General features: G+C 41.2%; 1 protein-coding gene across 1 annotated transcript in view; it reads right to left on the bottom strand.

Annotated features, from left to right (window-relative positions):
* The window catches only part of Itga4 (integrin subunit alpha 4), a 70,922-nt gene extending 50,931 nt beyond the window's left edge, over positions 1-19,991 (bottom strand). The window contains exons 1-5 of the mRNA XM_006972507.4: positions 19,525-19,991; positions 19,068-19,189; positions 2,788-2,894; positions 2,565-2,694; positions 204-271 (exon numbers count right to left, since the gene is read on the bottom strand). Coding sequence (XP_006972569.2) covers positions 204-271; positions 2,565-2,694; positions 2,788-2,894; positions 19,068-19,189; positions 19,525-19,721 — 624 coding nt within the window. The 5' untranslated portion in view covers positions 19,722-19,991. The remainder of the gene's footprint in view (positions 1-203; positions 272-2,564; positions 2,695-2,787; positions 2,895-19,067; positions 19,190-19,524) is intronic.
* Between the last annotated feature and the right edge of the window lie 2,254 nt (positions 19,992-22,245).

Raw genomic sequence — 22,245 nt, 5'->3', positions numbered from 1 at the left:
GTATTAGTTATTTACAAATTAATTTTCTAAAATTATGTGTGGAAAATCAAATGGGATAAATAAGGTGATAGTAGTCTACAGCTTAAGAGACAATACTCAAATGTTACTCAGTTTTGACCCCCAAATCTACTATGAGTGTGGAGAACCCCTGGAATTAAGCTTCTATAAGTGCACAATACCTGGAGCTAATATTGGGCTGTTACCTGTGTGTAAAAACTAGATATTCCAGCTTGACATGATGCAAATTTTTCTCCAAATTTTCTCACAAAATCTAAAATAAAATATACAATCTTGGTTTAGACAAATTTGGAATATACATTTTTTTGAGACAGAGTTTGACTGGGCAACCCAGGCTGGCCTTGAACACAAGATCCTTCTCACCTGGTCCTCTAATTTTTCAGGATTAATTTTCTTTCTTTCTTTCTTTCTTTCTTTCTTTCTTTCTTTCTTTCTTTCTTTCTTTCTTTCTTTCTTTCTTTCTTCCTTTCTTCCTTCCTTCCTTCCTTCCTTCCTTCCTTCCTTCCTTCCTTCCTTCCTTCCTTCCTTCCTTTCTTTCTTTCTTTCTTTCTTCCTTTTTTAAAGGTTTATTTATTATGTATACAGTGTTCTGTCTGCATGCCAGAAGAGGGTGCCAGATCTCATTACAGATGGTTGGGAGCTACCATTGGTTGCTGGGGATTGAACTCAGGACCTCTGGAAGAAACAGCCAGTGCTCTTAACCACTGAGCCATCTCTCTGGCCCCAGGATTAATTTTCATGATAATGATCTCATCCTTTGTAATTTATTTTTTTTCTCAGAGGTCTTCATAAACATGACTGTTAAGATCTGTATTTTGCACTTCACTTTTGAAAACGATAATAATTGTCATAATTTAACACCATTCAATTCTCCTCTACTAATCTTCAAATTATCATCATGAATCACAAGCAAAGGCATTTCTCCCCCTGCTTCCTCATCACAGGAAGGATTTGTAACATGTACTAAAAATTTAAAAAAAAAAATGTGTGGGAACCTAAAACGTAATATTTCTGGCTTTGGGTTCACGGTTCCCCAAGTTATTATACATACTGGACGTACACAACAGTACATTCTGTCAACACACACATGGTAGAATGGCCACTCACTCAAGCAACTTAATATACCTCTGTCTTCATGGTGACATTTTGTCTGTGGGTGGTAAAAACAATGGCAAACTACCCTCTTGGCAAACTCCTACAACAAGCTGTAACATTAGCTATAACTGTCATGCTGTGCCTTACACTGCTAAACTCATTCATCCTACAAAACTGTAACTCAATCCTGTGGCAGACACTCCTCATCCCACTCCCACCTCCCACCTCCCCAACCACTTTGCCGTTCTGTTTCTCTCAGTATTTGGTGTTTTTAGATTTCACATGTAAGTGTTATTATGTGTTGTTTTCTGTGCCTGGCTTATGGTGCTCTTCATATTCACCTGCAGTGGCCCAAATGGCAGGGTGGCATACTATTGTATGTACATGGAAGGGGTGATTTGAGCCCCAAAGTGGTCACAACCACTTTGGTCACAATTAGTTGCTTTAGACACTAATCCTTAACATCTTCAAGGAATACTTATGCCTTGAATCCTTTTAAAGACTCCTTAGCTACTAGAAAAACAGGAAATGTAGTCATTCTCATTCTAATAAGAATTTTCTATGTAATTTCATGATTTTTAAGGATCCTTTGCTTCCCAGGCATTAGACAGGCTTATAGTGATTTGAAAATAAATTTAGTATAAAAGTGGATAATTATCACTAGTTATCCAAATGAACCTTTAGGGTTGCTTTTCAAAAGCTCAGAGTGCTCATATAGGGCATTGCGACTGTAGTGGGTAAACAAGGCAAGGATGCTTTACATTAAGCAATGGCCATATCAAAGATCTTCTTCCTCTGTGAGCAGGCAAAAATGAAAATGCAAAGAAACGCTTAGTGAAAGCCTTCCTTTGCTTTGAAGAAACAGCCTGCCTCCATCTTAGCCTTAACTCCATCTTATAGTAAAGACAAATTAGGTTCATTCTTGTGTATGATTAAACCTCTGTTCTCAAGGATTGGACGGTGTCCCACCTGTGAGCTTAACTACAAATGCTTCTGCACTGCCTGTTCCAGGAAGTAGCAATCATGTCTTTGTTTCAGAAAATTGTTTATAATCATCCTGCAACCCTACTTTAGTTTCTAAAGGGCTGTTACAGCTACCTTTTATGACTGACTACCTGTTTTTACGACCACCCTGCAATCTTGTCTTTGCTTCAGGAGGTTGTTATGACTAACTTGTTATGCTCTGCTCCTATAACCCCACCTATTTTGTCTGCCAAATCCCCCATTTGGAAACCCTCTGCCTGTGAGCTGTAAAAGCCTGTCTTCCTCACATCTAATGCAGACCTCTTGAACCTATCTTAGGGGAAAACAACCTCTGTATACAAATACCAAAGCTTGCTTTAGTTGCTTGTTTTGATTAATTTGGCCATAACAATTTGGGTCAATGGTCTTTCTCCTCCCATTTTTGGGATTAACAGAGACTCCATCTAGCTGCATCATGTGACACCTACCTTGATAACATGGGGCTATCCTTTTACTCAGTTCTGTTCGCAAATCGGGAGGCATCCCGTAGCAAATACCAATGGGGAGCTTATTATCATTCTTCATGTAAAATATATTTTTCCACCTATGCCCACAAGTCTGAATAAAACAAAAGTCAAACAAATATGTGAAAGTCACACCTTGAATATCTGATTCCAGGATCTTGATAGGTGGACCCACTTCAATACCTACCACAATAGATCCGTTTTCACCTGGCTGTCTGGAAAGTGTTACCCCCAACCACTGATTATCTCTCTCTTCCAAGCATGTCCTTCCACAGGGCTCTCCAATGGGGCTACCTGCAGAATTTAGAAATATGCTTATCATCAGTTTTGTTGATGACAATGTTATTCTAAAAGAATAGAGTAGCTAAAGCTGGGTGCTTATTTCCAGGGTTTCTCTTCAGCCAGTTTTGTCATATCTTATATTCAGGGTACAATTTAAGGGTAAAGTGAGTTACTCTCTGCCAACATACTTGCTCTCCATATACACTGAATGTTCTTTTTTGAAATGACCTCTGAGTGATGAAGATGCCATGAAGATGTGGCCTCAGTGATACCGGAGGTAGCTAATTAACCTGAGCAAAATGAAGGAGGTCTATTTGATCCAGAGTCAGAGACCAATGTTTGAAATGAATGTGTGCTTTTGCCTTACCCATTTATTAATATAAGCAACATCATCAGAACACTTTCAAAAATGTCCTCAGCAATTAAAGTCCAATTTATTGGAGCTGGACGATGATGACTGAGTGTGTAGAAAGTGGAACTTATAATTAGCATACTAATAACGCATAGCATTTGAAACAAAATGCCCTGTGTTTTAGACTTAGTGGAATGACTGATGCTTTCAACAAAGATAAAAGGTCTTTGAAAACAGAACAGTGTCAGCAGTAAATAAGAAAACATCAACAGGCACACTCTGGCAAATGCATAAATTGCAGAAAAGCCCAGCATGAAGGAAGGTGGGACATAGTCCTGCTAAAGTGTGCCACAGTCGTCTTTATGGCAATGATCTTTGATTTGCCAGGACAAACCCTTTGCTGTTGAGCCAGAGTCTTAGTAAAACTCTGTATTAAAGTAATTTCAAATCCTTGATTCGAGGAAGAATAAGATGGGTGTCATAGATTCTTTTTTGCTATCGTTACATTTTATCTTCAGTCAACACTTGAATATTCTGTGCTCAGTTGCAACAGCAGATAAATGCACTAGCAGCCATCAGAGGAGGTAAGCATAGGGGAAGCTGGATCTCTTTACTTTGAACACTGGTCACCAAGTTTTTATACTGCTATGGCAAAATTCCCTGCACTGGCCTTCTTATCATTAAGTACCTGCTTACCCCTCTAACTTTAACCCTATGTACAGTTTCCTGGGCAGCCTCACAATGCCTACATTGATAAAGATGGTATATTTCAAATGAAATCATTTGTATTGGCTTTCTGAGTCAAAAAGATTTTGTGTAAGAAGTATAGGAAGATATTTGGGACTATCATGGAAATACCTAATCCTTCAACACAACTGAGCTGAAGGAAGTTTCCCAAACTCTCTTCTGGAGTCTTATTCCGTGAGTCCAGCCAGGCCTGTCTATTGCAGGGGTCATTTCAGGTCATGTCGGGAGCATGGTTAGAATAGAACATAGATAATGTGTTGCTGGCTTGGTTTCTTGGAAAACAATGATGCCTTCCACTACTAATAGAGTATTCCAGGAGAGACGGACTGAGAAATGAAAGCAAAGAGACCCAGAGAAAGACTACTGGTAAGCAACAGGAGAGAGGCTTGACATAGCCCAAACCCTGATAAAGAATGGTCCAAATGGACATGGATAATCTTTTTTTTTAACATTTATTTATTTATTTATTTATTTATTTATTTATTTATTTATTATGTATACAGCATGTATGACTGCAGGTCAGAAGAGGGCACCAGATCTCATTGCAGATGGTTGTAAGCCACCATGTGGTTGCTGGGAATTGAACTCAGAACCTCTAGAAGAGCAGTCAGTGCTCTTAACCTTTGAGTTATCTCTCCAGCCCCGTGGATAATCTTCTGTGTGAAAATTAGGAAAGAAAGCTTGAGTGGAGGTAGGAGAGAGGAGAAGGGGGAAGGAAAAGAAAGCCAATGAATTAAAGGTATTTATATTGTGTGTCAGTCAATAGGGTTAAAAACATTTAACACAGGGAGCTACTAGAACAACATGATACTAAACCAATACAGGAAGGGAGGCCAAAAGAAAATTTAATTTTCATTGTGATGCAGTGTTTAGTTTGACTTGTCTCTAAAATTACCAACATTTAAAAATTAATGTCAAAAACAGGTCATCAAAGGTAGACCCAGTCTGCCTGCAGTTGAAGCTCCATTACCATAAGAATCAATGACATATGATCTCTGAAAATACCAAACTATTTCTAAAATTATAGATAGAACCCAGTTAATTCACCTCCAGTTCAGCTGTCATTTTTAAAGGCAGGAGCACACGGGCCTGTAAATGCTACCTTCACTGTTCACATATGTATGAAAAATGGGTGTTTTCCCCAAGATTATATTTGATATTTGCAAACAAATGTTCTCTTCTAGAGACAGTCACCCAAGTTTAAAAACAACAAACACAGTGCTTTGGAACCACAAAAATGATGTCATGAAAATTGCTAGCTGAAAATGGCCCAGAAGTTCATATACTCGAGAATAGCATGCTGTATGCAATTATGTGTTTCCTAGCTGAGTTCTGTTTCCTACGCTTTTAAACGAACATTAGAGACACCTTTGCCAAGTTAAGCTGTTATCTGTTTTATCCAAGCTGCTTCCTGCTCAGTCGTGGTAGCCCTGCAGATGACAGTTACTGCTGTTGCTGCCCAGCCTTCCTGCTCACGGTGCCCCTTTCTTATCATCCAACACCCTTCTCTCCATGTCTGGGGTTTTCTGAGCCCTCCAGAAGGACTTCTATATGACCTGGCTTGTTGAGGATGACTTTGGAGAGCTAATAAGGTCCTAGGCCTCTACTTCCAGTGTGACTCACATCCCTCTCTTGCCCTGCTCTTAATTCTGCATAAAAACCAATGATTCTTAGAAGTGGAACAAAAGGCCCTCCAGAAGCCACGAGAAGAGATGTTTACAATGACGTGAAATGTGGTCAAACTTTCTCAGGATTCTAGTGGTGAGACTAAGTTGCTCTTGAGCAGAATAAACACCAAGTGAGTGGGCATGTGGGGAGTGTGGGGGATAGGGTTAAGTACCACTAGATAGAGTCTTTCCCATGTGTTATTATGTGGTTGCAAACAACAGATACTTTCTAATTTATATATAAGGTCTCTGATTTATGGTAATTTAAAAATATATAATATATAAACAATAAAAATATATAATTTATCTACTCTATATAAAGGACTGTCAACCTTAGCAATCAAGGGCTCTTACTGACATAGGATATGATCACTGGGAAGAAATTACATTGATTCATTAACCAGTAGGAAGGAGGGCTTCCTTTTGACTGGGATTAGCTACATTTGTTTGCAGCTGCTCTGCTCTGCTTCAAAGGTTTAGCACTGACTTTACTCATCTAGGGTCAGGCTCAGATCTTATTGATCATCATCCCATCCCAACACAAAACCCAGAAAGAAGTGCTGAAAATGGAACTCTATAAATGGAAAGAGCAATCTTCTCTTTGTGTTGCATATCTTCAGTTCAAAATATGTGTCAAAAGTATGACTATAAAGCCATAAAGGAATGAAAACAATAAAACTGTCAGGAATTATTTTTATATGCATATGCTCATATACACACAGACATCTACACACACATACATGTTGTGATATTTCTTCTTTTCACTTCTTGACACTGCTTCCCAGACAGCTAACCCTCAACTTCAACCACAACACATAAGGACTTTCAGCACTGGTTATTAGAAAGAATCAGTTCCAGGAATAGTCTGTAAGTCACCATCCAGCTCTGAACTTCCTTGGTTTCTGGAACATTTTCCCCTTCTCTTTGGGAGTGCCAGAAAAATCCCAGCAGAATGGACAAGATCTCTTAAGCTTTTCTCAGACCTCTAAGACAGTAGTTCTTGTGACCCTTTGGGGGCCCGAATGACCCTTTCACAGGGTTCACATATCAGATATCCTGCATATCAGATATTTACATTATGATTCATAACAGTAGCAAGGTTACAGTTATGAAGTAGCAATGAAATAATTTTATGGTTGGGGTCACCACATCATGTATCCAAGGGTCACAGTTCCCTCAACCTCTATACTTTGTGCATCTACCATTCTGTGTGAAGAAGTTAACAGAAATATCTGTCCTAGTAGGTTTCAGCTAGGTAGTGGAATAGACAGTTAAATACTAAATGTACTTTCTTTATGAAGAAATTTGGTATTCATTTGGACAGAGGTGATGTTTGTGAAGACTGTCGCAAAAAAGACAATTTCATAACTGTCCCTGACAAGACCATAATCAAATCTATATTTTTCTTTACCCAGTGTCATGCTGCAATGATTTATAATCCAGTTTTCATGTCAACTTATACATTACTAAGCTAAACTTTTAGCAAACCAAATCAGTCCCATAACTGAGAAAGTACTTTACATGGTTGAATGTAATGGAAGTGAATGGAAATAAGCATGTGATCTTTTTCTACTCTTTTGCACTTAAAATGGCTAATTCTTAGCACAGTTGAATGCATTTCCCCAGTACAAATTAAGGGGGGGGGGAATCCATATTGAAGCCATCCCCCTTACTCTAAGAATTAAGCTTATTTTTTTCAAATTGGGGAGGAAATACATTGTATAATACATCTTTCTCTTTTCCAGTAGATATATGCCTACTATGTTAGTTTTTAATTTCCAACTATTGATTTCTACCAGTATATACAAACATATACATAAATGAAAATCAGTAATTTTAATGAGAAAAATAAGATTGTTAGTACAAAGTTAACTGGGTACTCTCTTTACTCCTTCTCCTTCCCCTCACTTTTATTTTGCTATTGACCTTCTTGGTGTTGCTATCAGCACTCAGAAAATAGAGCAGGGACAATGGAAGAGTAGAAATTTTATCTTCTATACTGCCTCAAGAAAGAGAGACTGGCTGTGTTTTGACAATAGTATTCTCATAGCATAGAACACTGCTGCTCACATAGCAAGCAGGCACTTGATACATATTTGTGGATGGAGGATTTTGAAATATATTATACCACCATAATAACCCCTTAGATACGGCAAAGGACTACAGTGTTTTCATCAAACTTAGAGATGGAAGAAAGTCGATTTGTTTCTATATTCCCTACATCTCTTCCCCAACACTATTTCCTTAAATACTAAGACATAGTAACAGATGGTGTGAAGGACATTGCACTTGAGTTTGAAGATCTTTCCAAGTGTGACTGGGAGTAGGGTAACTTGAGATTGTAAGTCACTTGGGATCTGTGGGTTCCTGCAGGGATTCTGGGAAATAATGAGATATATGATGTGCTTGCACAAGAACTGGGCATAGAACATTAAATGATGATATCACTATCAATGTTATCTTAAGGATTTGGTTAAACACTAAGCTGTATATAGGTCACAACATAATCCTTTTGTATAATAGACACAGCCCATCACTTTATGGGAAGCCTTATCATGAGCACTGTTTTATTCTCACAGTAAGGCCAGGAGACTACATTATTAATCCCTTTGTTCATGAGAAAATTGAGTCCTGTGGATGTGTAAAATCCGTGTGTACAGATGTGTGCACATGGGTGAATACATATGTTTGGTGAGAAGTTAGCCTTGGAGTCTCCATTGCTCTCTACTGTATTTTTTGAGGTAGAGTCTCTCATAAAACCTGGAGCTTATCTTCTTAGCTAGATTGACTGGCCAGTGAGATCTAAGGATCCTGCTGTCTCCACCTCCCCAGTGCTGAGATTAGAGGCTTGTTCCAGTGCCTGGCTTTTACTTGGATGCTGGGAATTGAGCTGAGTTCCTCGTGCTTGCACAGAAAACACTTAGCCACCTGAAGGATCTCCTTAGCCCCCAATACTAAGTCTTAAAGGAATCAAGAACTTACCCAAATTTGTGAAGCCAGTAAATCAAAAGATTAGAATAAAAAAAAAAAAACCTTTGATCTTTGTGTTGTTTCCCATGATTCTAAAACATCGACAATAGAATTCTACAAATATTCAGATGTGTGAATTAGCTGAATTCAGTTTCACATCCTAAATCTGTTTTTACATCTGAGAATGTGTGAAATATAGCAATTCTGCACAGAATGTAAATAAACTTTTTTTTTTTGAGACAGGGCCTCTCTCTAGCTCAAGCTGCCCTGAAACTTATCACATAACTTGTTAAGTCAACTCTGTACTGTTCATGAAGCTTTTCATTTCCTTGACCCCTGTCCTGCCCTGCCCTTTTCCTCCATGTTAGTCACCTTCAGTATTGAGGAATTTCTACTGAAGAAATAGAGACCCAATGGAAAGGTCAATCTCCAGGGCCTTTTTTCTAGACCTTTGAGGGTTTGAATGAAGTGCTTTGCAGTGAGGAAGGCTGGGGCTTTTTTTTTTGTGTGTGTAATGGGATGTCTGGTTTAGCCACCTGCGTCACTGTTCTGTGGCTTCCCCAGCAGATATTTGGTGGGGGTGCTCAGTTCCACTCTCTGAATAGTAAGAGAGTGCGTAAGTGCATCTGCTCTTTCAAAACTTATGACACAGTTTCAGTTTTCAGAAAAATAACAAAAGCCCTTACTTTAAGTTGCTTCTGTCTTTTGAATATGAAGTTCCATTCTCTTGCACGATAAATGTCATACATTTAAGACTGGCCCGTCCTTTTTTTTTTTTTTTCTTTTTTTTTTTGTCAATCATACAAAGTGAACAACTCTTGATTTTCCTATGTTCTATGGAGACATTAACTTCAGATATCTTTTTTTAAGGAAGTAATCATTGCTGAGTAAAAATAACCTGTTAAAAATCCATTATCTAAACAAATTCAGAATATCAGAAAAAAAATCATCTAGAACTAAAGTGGTAGATGAAATGAACAACTTATCAAACCTACCAATCCATACAGATGTGGATTACAGAAACTCATGCCTGTGCATACACGACTGCCCAGCGCCTAGTAGGTGTTCAATAAATGGCAAATGCTTCCACTTCCCAAGGAACCTGCCTTCTGCTGATTTTAATTTAGACACCAGAGGGCGCTCACAGTGTTGGGAGAGTTGAGCAGCAACCTCAAGCTCTAACCCAAATGGCCCATTCATTTAGTTTGTCCTATCAAACCATAGTTACTAATAAGCCCATTATATTATAAAATCTATGATTAGAAATGCAATTTTCTCACATATCTAATTAAACATGGTGGTGATTCTTCTAAAAGATAACAGGGATGTTTAAGAACTCAATAGCAATCCAAATGATTTGGAGTTATGAAAACCATTAACACCAGCATGTTAAAGGTGGCACAGGACATGGACAGTGTCAAATGTTCAAGACACTTTCCAGCGAATCTAGATCCAAGCAGAAATGAAAATATCAAATTAAATGCCCAAACAAGATACCATTCTCAAGATATTTTCCTTTAGTTAAGAAGAGGTATTTAAATGTGGTCTTAGGATGGCTAGCAAAATCTAATAATGGCTAGCGGGCATACTCTATGTGCCGTTATATGAAAAAGAGTCTGTGCAATCCATTTGCCACAGGCCTGGCAAAGCCACCTCTAAACTTCTTCTGTTCTGTTCTGTTCTGTTCTGTTCTACTCCAGTACAGGTTTCCCACCACAGTGACCGTCCCTACGGAGCAATAGCATCATGTTATAAGGTCGAAATTCTGTAAATGTGAGTTGGTCCTGAATCATTCTGAAGCCTCAGAACTATAGAAAACAAGGTCATCTGTGGAGACCTGATTCTAGGTTCAGGGTCTCTGCTGGTCTCTTAGTCACAAGTTTCTTCAAAATCCTCCAGGAAACCTGTAACACTTCTTGTAATAGCTACAAGGAAAAAATGTATTCCAATGGGTATGTTTGGTGGGAATAACTTAAGGAGGAGAGTCATTCTGTTATGTACTATATTCTTTCTGTGTACCAAGTGCATTTTAATAGCTGTAAACACACATATTAACTAACGTTTTCAAAGTATTCTTGAAGTAGACATTATTGTGAATACCAGCACCAAATATAGAGAAGCTTTAACAAGGAGAGACAGTGTTCCAGGTCACACAACTAACTCCTGGTGGGGGCTGAGGGTGTGGGGGCAAGGAGAAAGACCCACACAAACAGCCAGCTTCTCAGTGTTAGCTTTTCAAATGCTGGCATTAGTAACAAACCAATTCTGGACTAATTCTAGTTCTAAAATAATTTACCACTAAAATTTAGTAAGGTTTGTTTCTGACGTTAGAAAATAATAAAAGAAAAAATTCCTACTTTCGTAGTTGTCTGGTAATTTCTTGGACTTAAAGATTCATTTGCAAAACTTAAATGGACACTACTTTAAATACTTTAAAATTATTATATATTTATTTTGTGTGTGTTGGGGGGGATCCTATGTATAGTTCAGAGAACAAGTCAGCACTAGTTCCTAGCCTTCCACCTTGCTGAGACAGGATCTTCCTTAACCACTGTGCTGTGTACTCCAGGCTAGTTGGCCCAGGAGCCTCTGGTTGATTCTTCTGCCCCCACTTCTTGTTAGTCAACACAGCAAGCACTTTTACTCACTCAAGCATGCTAATACAAAATCTAAACAGAAAATAAATCCAGGGGAACCTGCCTGCACTTAAACCTGGAGTGGTCCATCCTGAAATGCTGTGCTCTTGTTTTTTGTTTTTGTTTTTTTCTTTTGCTTTGTTTTGTTTTGCAGTTCTCATGTAAAATAGGTGTGTGTGTGGAGGACTATAGGTGGATGGATCTAAGACAGCAAGATTTAAGGAAAATCAGTGAGGAGCTGTCATATTTTCCTTGCTAGTGAAGACTCACAACAGGATCAGAGGCATTTCTCTGTAGGGAGTTGAAAAGGCTAGAATAAAACATTGCAAAAACCATAGTTGGCACACAAAAGTGATCAAATATAATGCCCAGTAGAAAAAAAATCTTCCCAAGAAAACAGAGCCTGAGCCCAGAGTAAAGTCATGATCGGGAAGTTCCGCAGGTGCTATGAACTGACACATTGTCTGCAGATCAGCTGTGACTTGAGCCTGACCTTTAACCACTGAGGCAGCTCTTCAGCCCAAGGCAAAATTTGAGAACATATCTAATTAACTTCAGAGACATAGACACCCTTCCAAACAAAAGGGGTCTGAAAAATAAGTAAGTTCTTATTTTTTCTGAACATATTCATATGAATTACAGTGTTTCAAAATTGAAAAAGAATTCTCACAATTTAAAAAAATATATAGGTATAAACTAAGGACATCAAAACAAACATGGAATTTCTGAGCCTGGTCCAGTCACTTACAAACACACTTCCATGTTCTAATTCCCCACATTGAGCTATTTTGAAACTTTCTTCTTAAGACAGTCACTTCCAAACCTCTCAGGATTGGTAATGATGTCTCCTGGGGAGAAGCCACAAAGTCTTCAGAATGTAGGCTGATGCAGCCCCATTGGAGGAAATGCTGAAATTGGCAACAAAGTCTGTAAAATACCACTAACTCTGAAAAATGTATCTATTCATTTTAGTTATATTGGGTTCTTCCTGTGTGGTCATCTAAAGTAGTGAAAACTGGCTTATTCTTCAGCCCGACCCACACTAGAACGTGTATCAGATGAACCTGATTTCTTGTTCCTGCCAATGCTTGTCTGTCATCACTAATGATGCACTCACCTGCCCCTCTCATCATCTAGACTGAATTCATTGTGCCTTTCAATCACACCTTATTCAACTTTATTTCTTCGATATAGCATGCTAAGGGGTTGAAGGAAGATCCAATGGGAAGGGTTATCCTCTGCTCTTATTCTTCATGTCTCAAGTCTTTACAGTGTCTTTGTCACTTAAAACTAGACTTCCCAAGGTTATTGATGAATCTATTCTCTCTAACCCAGAGAAGCTACCTAAGTTCTTGTCTTTTGTGATGTCTAGGGCCTTTTAACACTCCCAACCACAAACCTTTTCTCAAAACCCTCTCATCTTCTGACTTCTACAATGCCTAATGCACCTGATTTTCTTGCTACCTCTTAGGCTCTGTCTTTCTCGAGGCCCCTTCTTTCTTCTCCAGTGGTTCTCAACCATGGATGAACACTGAAATCATCCTTGGACCACTGGAAACTCCTGCTTCCATTTTTTGGACAAACTCCTAGAGACAATTATTTTGAGACAGGGCAACTAGAACAGGTATTCTTAAAGCTCCATGGATGGTTTAAGTTGAAGTGGACTTCACTAGTACTATTCTTGCCCCTTCTCTAGTTGTAGGAATGAATCTTAGTGTCTACCCTTGGTCTTCTGATCTGCTTATCTTACAGTTTGCAGGTTAAGCTCATTCACCCCTATGGCATTGACTGTTCCTTCCATATCAATCACTCTTGACTCTGACTCACTGGTACAGTCTTCTCTCTGGTCCTCAGGCATAGAAATCTAACTCATAGATATCTACTTTTGTGTCGTATAAACTTCACACCAATGGAGTACACGGCCTTCCAGAAAACCTGCTGTTCTATCCTTTTAGAGCATCTATCGCTGTTATCCATCCAATACCCCCAAAATCAGGACCTTCAGTGACATCTTTGGTGATTTCTTTTTCCTAGTGTTTAACTCATTTGAAAAGTACCAAGTATTTCTGAATCCATTCTCTAAACATCTGTAGATCTCTGGTTTTCTCCATCACATCTGCCACTGTACTAGTTAGGGACTTAACATCAGTAGCCTCTATTATAGGAAAAACTGTCATATTATTCTTAGTCTCGATATATTGACTATAAAGTACTCATTATACCACACTAAAATACTATGTGACAAACACACAATCTGAACTTTCCACTTCAAAGTTTTAAACCTCACAGGATAGGTTCAATGTCATGTTGTTCCAGAAATAATCTGTGATTACCTCTGTAATCTATCATCCATATCACTCTGCGATGCAATCCTACTTGGTTTTAAGTTCTTCAGAAGTACTGTGCTCTCAAAGACCTTGGCTTTCCATGCACAATGATTGTTCTGTCTGGAATGCTTTTTTCTTTTGATGTATGCAATGAAATATAACCAGGTATAACTTCATTTCCCCCAGCACCTCCTTCTCCTGTCATTACTTCCTCCTCTTCTTGCTCTTCCTCTTACTGTCCTTCTTCCTGTTTCTAATAATTTGCTAAGTCCAATTAGCTGCCCATAAGTACAAGGCTGTGGAGCCATGCACTGCAGCATGGGAACCTACCAATGGCCACACCCTCAGTGGCATATTATTTTTATAATCTCTTCCTTTAGCTGAGATTTACTCTGTCCCCACATGGGTCTCAGTTCCTCACTACTTTGTTCTTGTCATTAGATCTTCCCATCACAGTTTCGTCCAACATGAACACTTAGGTAGGAAAACTGTTGTACAAAGAATGTGTTGCTTTTAGGCACTTAGGTCTGATTCTTGGATATCTCTCAGTTTAATGACTAAATGAATACATGAGCCATATGCACAATGGAGTAGTAATACATGGCCCCAGATCTCTTGCCAAGGAAAAGTATCTTAGCCATTAGAAATATTAACCAATGAGCATATAAGCATATGTTTAAGAAAGCATCTCTCCAATTAGAAGGACATCTCACCCTTTGAGAGGTCAAGTATGGGAGATTGGGGAACTTCTAATCTTTTAAAATATTAAGTGTGTGTGTGTGTGTGTGTGTGTGTGTGTGTGTGTGTGTGTGTGTGTAGGTGTGTACCATGGGTGTATATAGGTACTCTTGGAGACCAAACACATCTGATGCCTTTGGAGCTGGCATCATCACAGGTGGCTGAAAGCTGCCTGATGTGGGTGCTGGAACTGAACTTGGGTCCTTTGCCAGAGTGATATACACCTTCAACAACTAAGCCATTTGGCTAACCCCAGCTTCTACCTTTTAACCTCAGCTTATTAATGGCATCCTATACCATGATTTTCTGTATTCAGAATGGCCTGTGTTCAGGGACAATTTTTCAGGTTGACCAATCTGTATTAATCTCAGCTTCATAAGCTATAATTTTAGGCTTGTTGCAAACAAAAAGAACATCACACAGAACACATATGAAGTTTGAATAGTTAAGTATTTGTATTTTAGCATTACTAATCCCTGCCAATCAGGTAGAAATGATGCAATGCTTAGGAACTTGACCAGTTTCAAAGTAGGGTATGAAATATAAAAACAGATTTCCTAAGACAATGTTATTTCCAGAAATATTTTCAAAATCAACAAAGGTAACCAAGTTGTTGTGGACCTTTGGTCTTTCCAGCAAGAGAAAGAGAAGCCCAGACAGGAAGCTTAACCATTCAACAGTCAGAGCTCTGGACATGAGGGGAAGTGAAGGACCTACCCACCCAGGCACAGATGCAGGAGTGCTCCCACCCAAGGAAAGTTTTCGGGGGGATTAGTCCTGTCCAATAGAGATGTAATGTGTGCTCACATGACATTTTTAAATGCAAGGCTGCCATATTACAAATGTAAAAGGGAATGTTAAATCAATTCAAGAGTTATTAAGCTATCAATACTACTTTAAGATATTTCTTTCATGGGGTAATCATAACGTAGTTTTGTACTATCTCAGACATCTACTGGGTAAATTACTTAATACAACTTCTCACTGCAGACGTTTCCCGTCCTCAAAAGCCACATGGCCAGTGTACTTTCTTGAACTGTGTAACTGTGTAACTTTAGATTCTATTCCCTGATAAGTCAGTCATCCAGAGCCACGGTCTCTCCTCTCTCTCTCTCTCTCTCTCTCTCTCTCTCTCTCTCACACACACACACACACACACACACACACACACACACACACGAGGATTAAGGGAAGACATTTGTGGTAACTACAAAGTATTAAAAATCTGGAGTGTCTTTTGATACCCAAATAAACCTGATAATCATTCATGTATTGTTATTGTGTTCTGCTTTGCTGATTATTGTGTTTTAAGCATGGATCATGCTTAAATATATTAATTATGAAGTCATTATTTTTAGCATCCTGATTCTCAGGGACCAAATTCATTAAACAACCCCCAGTAAGAGTACAGAGTAGATGACAGAGAAGAGAGTGGACATGTGGAAATTCCATGACCTACTTAGACACTGTCTGCACAAGTGGATGTAGACCTCAGTCCTTCTGAAGGGAGACCACTTTTTTGTTCATGGAAGGAAGTAGCAAGGGAGTACAAAACAACAGACACCTCCGAGATAGGCAGGGTGCCAGAAAGAGGCTGAGAACACAGGAAGAAAACACCCTGGGTGCTATAGAAGCAACTCTGCTGGTGTTACCTCATCAGCCAATTTGGTCTGCTGAAGGGGCACTGCCACTGTCTCCCCTGAGCATGGTAGATAAATGAGTATGCCTGCTTGACTCTGATTATGGCTATAGTGAATACAGCATGGTATGTCATGACATCAGCCATAGATGATGCTAGGGTGGGAGAGGCTAGGAGTCTATCTGAGTCAGCCATTTGTCTGACATTCTACAGAGACGTTGAAACAACTCATGATATTTTGAACCAAACATCTGATAGACACCATTTCACAAGACTGGACACTTTTAGAATCACGATAAGAAGTACTGTTATTCCAGAGGCAAGGGGTTACTTGCTGAGATAGCTACAATAGCTCTAACATAACTTTTGTGATGGGCCAATGACTTCTTTTTCATTTGCTTCATTTCAATTTGTTATATTTTTTGTTTATACAATTAACATTTTATTTTTAGTTCATTAATTGACCCTAATTACTTATTTTGATAACATTTTATTGCAGATATCACATATATTTTAATTAGAAAATAAATAACTCACTTTTCAATGTCTGGATATTGAGCTAAGTATCTGTCGGGGGCAGAGTTTGAGACAGGGTCTCACTATGCAGCTCTGGTTGTACTAGAACTCCTATGTAGATCAGGCTGGCTTGGACCTGAACACAAAGGTCTACCTGCCTCTGCCTCCTGAGTGCTGGAATTAAAGACATGTGCCACTATGCCCAGCTAAGCTAAGCATTTTTAAGCTTCATAATATAATCACTTACATTCTACATAAGATAATTACAATTATCTATATAATTATAAGTATAGTTATTTACAGTATAACTATATAATATAGTTAAATATAAATAAAATTATTTTTAAAATTATAAATAGCTCAATCATCCAGAAGATTTGTGTGTGTGTGTGTGTGTGTGTGTGTGTGTGTGTGTGTGTGTAGGTAGCTTTCTCCTTTCTCTCTTTCTGCACACACATACACACACACACAAAATGTATTCAAAAGTAATAATGCATAGTCTATACTCTTTACAGTCTTAATATGTTCCTGCTAATCAATTGGTGATTTTTTTTTTTTAGCTTTCTTTCTGGACATGAGCATTAGTATTTTACCTTACATCTTTAAATTACTTTTAAATTTGTTCTCAATGAAGAAACAATTTTCTCTGTAGAAACTGGGAATATATTGTTCAGATTGTTCCCCGAGAAGTAACTTCAGCCAATTCCCTTACAAAAGCATTCTAAGTGTTACCATAGTTGATGTTGTAACCAATCAATTGACTAGGACCTTATACTCCATTTTGTGTCTTTCACCTCAGTGTTTTTGTTGACTCAATTCTTGAAGGTAAGGAACAGCACTTTGGGTTACCATTGCTAACTCTTCTACCCACCAATCAAACTGAGAACTATCAAACTTGTGCTTTTCTTTATTCATCCATCCCAAAACTTGCAATGTTTTTTATGTGTCTACTGTGCTTGAACGTCTGTGGCAAACGCTGTGCTCTGCACTGCAGTGAATTTAGGTTTTCCTTTAATTGACAGCTGCCAACTTCTAAAAGCCTATCCCAGGACATGATCTTTCCAGTTAAATGCAAGCCTCCATAAATAGATCCAGTGCCCCCCAGGCAGGATGTCATGTCATGGATCTGGAAAGAATGCCAGGACTGGATACCCTGTGAAGCCTCTGTCAGATCAAGGCTTCATTCATTGCACAGCTCTCTCAGGCAATGAAAATACTGGGCAAAATCATTCCGAATACACAGCTCTGTCAATCCTGTATGCACCCCTGTCTGCGGTTTGGAATAGGGGGTGCCTAATGATGCTCTGAGGCCCATCTCTCCTTTAAAAAGAACTAAGTTTCACAATAGCTTGTTTTCCCAAATAAAATTTGGTTTTGCTGGTTTTCTCCCTCTCCTGTTCATTGTCGTCCTCCTCCCCCCTCTTTGTGTCTTCCCACTCCCAATATGCTTTGCACTTTTGTGGCAGCAGCAGCCTAGTTCAATGCACAGATAACTCCTGCATTTTTATGGGTGCTGAGGGAAAAGTGCAAAGAAAGAAACAGAACAAAACAGGCAAGCAAACAACACAAAGATGACTCTAAAAAGTTAAAGACGAAATAAGGCAATCTCAAAAGTCCCAATTATCACCTATAATTCATCATCATAGATGATAGATCATCTCTATAGCCAGCACACTAAACCCTTCATTTGGTTTTCTCTTCACTGAACATGTACAACTGAAGAGTAAGGCTAAGCCTCGGTAAGTAATTTTGAAGGAGGAACCCACAGCTCTCTGTGTTGGAGTCCTACTGTGGAACGCAGAAACATTACAATCATAACCTAGAGTTGCTTTGAGGGGGGAACATTGAGCAATCCACACAACAGTGCTAGGAGCAAGACAGATCTAAATTAATATTAGTTCCCCTTTCTTTTCCCATGTGTCTGTGTGCAGCAGATTTGCTTGTGACTTTGAAACATGAAACTTGTCCCTCCCCCATCAGCACACATGTCTCAAGTTTCTGTAAACTTAAAGACATAAGAAATGAGGGCTGAAGACAGGCCTGCTTAACAGGAGAATCCGAGAGGAGGAACATTAATAATTACACGTTAGACCTCCTATATTAATGATTTTAACAGTTGACATGCCGTTTTTCCCTCCTGTTCTTTTATGGTATATATTCTATGGAAGGAAGAGAAAGGAAAGCCCTTGGGCTAAATGACGAGATGTGGGGTCATTCGAAGTTTTTATTTCTGATGTGATTCTAGATCAAAGTTGAGACGGTCAGAGATCAAGCACAATCCTTAACAATCCTTTTCTGGGCTGGGTCCTCTGGCTTTGAAGCAGGTTTTACACATGGTAGAGGGTGAGAGGTGGCTGGCCAAAAGGCATCCTAAGAAACTTTCCCTGAGGGAGCTTTTACCAGATACTGCGATCGGCTACAACCTCAAGCAAGAAAAAGGCAAATATCACCAGAAGCAAGCTGCCATGGGGTTAAAATCGAAAAGCATGCACTTTAAACTAGAAGAAACTGGCATCGCCAAGTCTTCCAGAACTTATCTAACAATGGGCCCACGGGGAAAGTTCATTATCTCCTGGTCCAGGACTCAACTCACCCAGCTGGAGCTGTTCGCAGGTCTGGCCTGGATTCTCTCCGATCCTGCATCTGTAAATCGCCCCAGGATTGACCACTGAGGCATTGGAGAGCCAGCTGGCAGTGGGCGCCCCCGCGATGAGCCTAAAGCGAGAACCAGGCAAGTTCGCTCAGATGTGAGCCAGTCTGCCCACCTACCCTGCCCCGAGTTACCACAGCTGGGCAGTGGGCAACATGGGGAGCGGCGCCCACGTCCTCTGCCCATCACCATCACCCGAGACTCAGACTCCAGCACCAGGTCCCAGGAGCACCCTGGGGTCTGTCATCCTAAGATAAGTTAGCTCTAAGGCTCTCCAGTGAGCCAGCTGGCTGAAGCTAGGCTTTCCTCTGACCTCCCAGGAGGGCGGAAAGTTTGATTCAGACAAGGAATCCCAGAGGCGGAGGCGCTGCCACATGCCTCTTGGGGAGGGCGCACTCACCAGCGCTTTTCCCCGTGGCTGTGCAGCACCACCGAGTAGCCAAACAGAGTGCCGGAGGGGCCCTGGTACAGCAGCGCGCTCTCGGGGTCCAGGTTGTAGGGGTACCCCGCAGGCACTTCCAGGTACAACAACAGCATCACCGCTTCCCAGAGGGCGACCCCTCGGGGCCCGGGTCTGCGCCTCGGTTCCGCAGCCATGCACTCTTGGTGGGGAACATTCAACACCAAACGGCCACTGACCAGAGTTGCACAGGATGCGACGGTTGGCCAAGGCGAAGAGCGCCCCAAGAGATGAAGTGCAGCAGCGTGTCCGGTACTGGCGGGCGACAGGGGCGGAGAGAGGGACGCCAGGGGAGGGGAATTGGTGGCCACAGGCGGAGCAATCGTAATGCCCAGGGATGCCTCAGGCCCTGGCCCACGCCCCGTTTCTGTGGCCTTGGGGCTGGGTGCTCCTGTGATCTGGGTGGGGTCCTGGGTGTGGTGCCGAGGCTCACAGCCTTGTCTCCCTTTCCCCAACTCGATCCCCACCCCCACCCCGCCGCAGCTGTAGGGGGCGCTAGGGGACCTAGGTTGCCGGGACTCACATCCTGGCCAGGTTCTGGCAGCCCACAGAGCATGGGGATGGCTATAGGCTTCTGGGGCTTAGCCAGAGTGGCCCCGAGGGGAACACAAACGGGGCAGGACTTTCCCCTTTGAAAGTTGGCTGGGGCTAGATGCCTAGCCTTGAGGCACTTCATGCAGTGACTGGCCTCCATGGCCTGTCTCCGTGACCAATAGTGGTCCCCCAAATTTGGGGACCAGGACTGTGGAGAAACCTCCAGAACTCCCTTTGCCAGTTAAGTGCCGTGTAGCAGAGAGAAATTACAGTTTGCAACGAACTAAAAATTGCCCCCTACGCACACCCGGAGGCGCTTAGGGAGCATTTTGGTGACAAAGGCACTCGTCTCTTCAAAGCTCCCAGGCCTGCACCCTCTTGTGCCGGCTTCCTTCCTCTCCACACTTCCTCTTAAGTAGAGTCTGTATGCATGAGCAAGTCAGGCAACGGCCTGACTCCAAACCCAGGCTAGCTAAGGAAATTCTGTGACTTGCCTCACTAAGCAAACTCCTCCTCCTGTTCACTTCTTCATAACCTGTTCCTATGTACACAGCGCCGTTCAGTTGCCCCAGGACACACCTGCCACCAGAAATGTAGACAGCAGCATGAAACAAGGTCATACTGAGCCTCCACAGAGCCACCGGAGGCCAAAGACACAGCACACGTGAACCAGGTGATTGGCCTCGGCTGAAAGCACTCCGCATGGGCCTGGTTTCGCGCTGGAGCAAGCAAGCTGCAAGTGCCCATGATTGTTAGCAGGAGAGATGCGGGCCTCCTCACCATTGCTGCGTGAAAAGACAAATGAAAAAAGAAGAGTCTGCCTGCCAGGTAAACCAACGAAATAGCACAGCCCGCAGCTGTCACCGTTCACTGAGATCATTTGGGGCAGCAGACAGTACCCGGTCCTCCGGACACCTCCACAAACCTGCAAGACTGATGGAGCATCCGGCAAAAGTAGGGCCAGATGGTAGAAAAAAGTTCTACCAAGTTTGAATGTTTGGGGACCCTTGACGAGGGTTGGAAGACAAGGATGGTTGAGATAGGCTGCACACTCAAGGGAGCCGCGACCCAGTCAGGAAGGAGGGGTTAAACTCTGATCTGGGCGGATAGAGGCAGAGTGGCTAGTGGGCAGAACCCCACTTCTACCGTTCTGATTACAATTACGCAACATGCTATGACAACCCCGTTTCCTTCCCCAAGCTTTGAAAACAGCCCTCTTGCTAAAAATCCCTCCCAGTGGGAGACATAAACAATACTCCTTCTAAGGTCCCAGGCATGACAACCCCAGGCATGGTTCTGAAGTTTACTCTAGAGAACTGCCTTAGTTAGGGTGCCTATTGCCGTGACAAAACACCACGATCAAAAGCAACCTGGAGAGGAAAGGATTAATTTACCTTCCATATTCTGAATCATAGTCCATTACAGGAAACCAAAACAGGAATTCAAACTGGGCAGGAACCTGGAGGCAGGAGCTGATGTAGAGATCATGGTTACTGGCTTGCTCCTGATGGCTCACTCAGATGCTTTCTTACAGCACCCAAAAATACCAACCTGGGGTAGAATGGCACCCATCTCAGGCTGGACCCTCCCACATCAATCAGTAATTGAAAAAAAAAAAAAAAAAGCCCTACAGGCTTGGTTGCCTACAGTCCAATCTTATGGAGGCAATTTCTCAATTGTGATTCCTTCCTCTTAGATGACTCTAGCTTGTGTCACATTGATATAAAACTACCGAGCACAGGAACCAATAAGTTTATTGAACTCCTTACACAGCATAAGTGAGGGTTAATCACTGGTGTATGGGTTCTCTACTCCCACAGACCACACCTGGAAAACCTTAACCCAGCAAAAATAAGGGCTTCCCTATAGCCATAGGTGGAGCTCCATCCCCAGGGGAGCCCTGCCCCCCATAATCTGGCCCCTCCTCCAGGCCAAGTGCAATTAAAGCCAAGTTTCACATATGGTGGTAGGGAGCAGCTGGATACCTGGGTGAGGGTCTGTGAGCCATCCTACTCTGCCATGCCCTCTGTAAACAGTCAACAATTCCCGCTAGGATAATCACTTTGCAAGAGGGCCACTCTGAACTCCCCAAGATGGTGGTTGCTTGGCCCAGAGGATAGTCACATA

The sequence above is a fragment of the Peromyscus maniculatus genome, chromosome 4, assembly GCF_049852395.1.
Source record: "Peromyscus maniculatus bairdii isolate BWxNUB_F1_BW_parent chromosome 4, HU_Pman_BW_mat_3.1, whole genome shotgun sequence".
Classification (NCBI taxonomy): Eukaryota; Metazoa; Chordata; class Mammalia; order Rodentia; family Cricetidae; genus Peromyscus; species Peromyscus maniculatus.
This window is presented reverse-complemented; position numbering and strand designations above follow the sequence as displayed.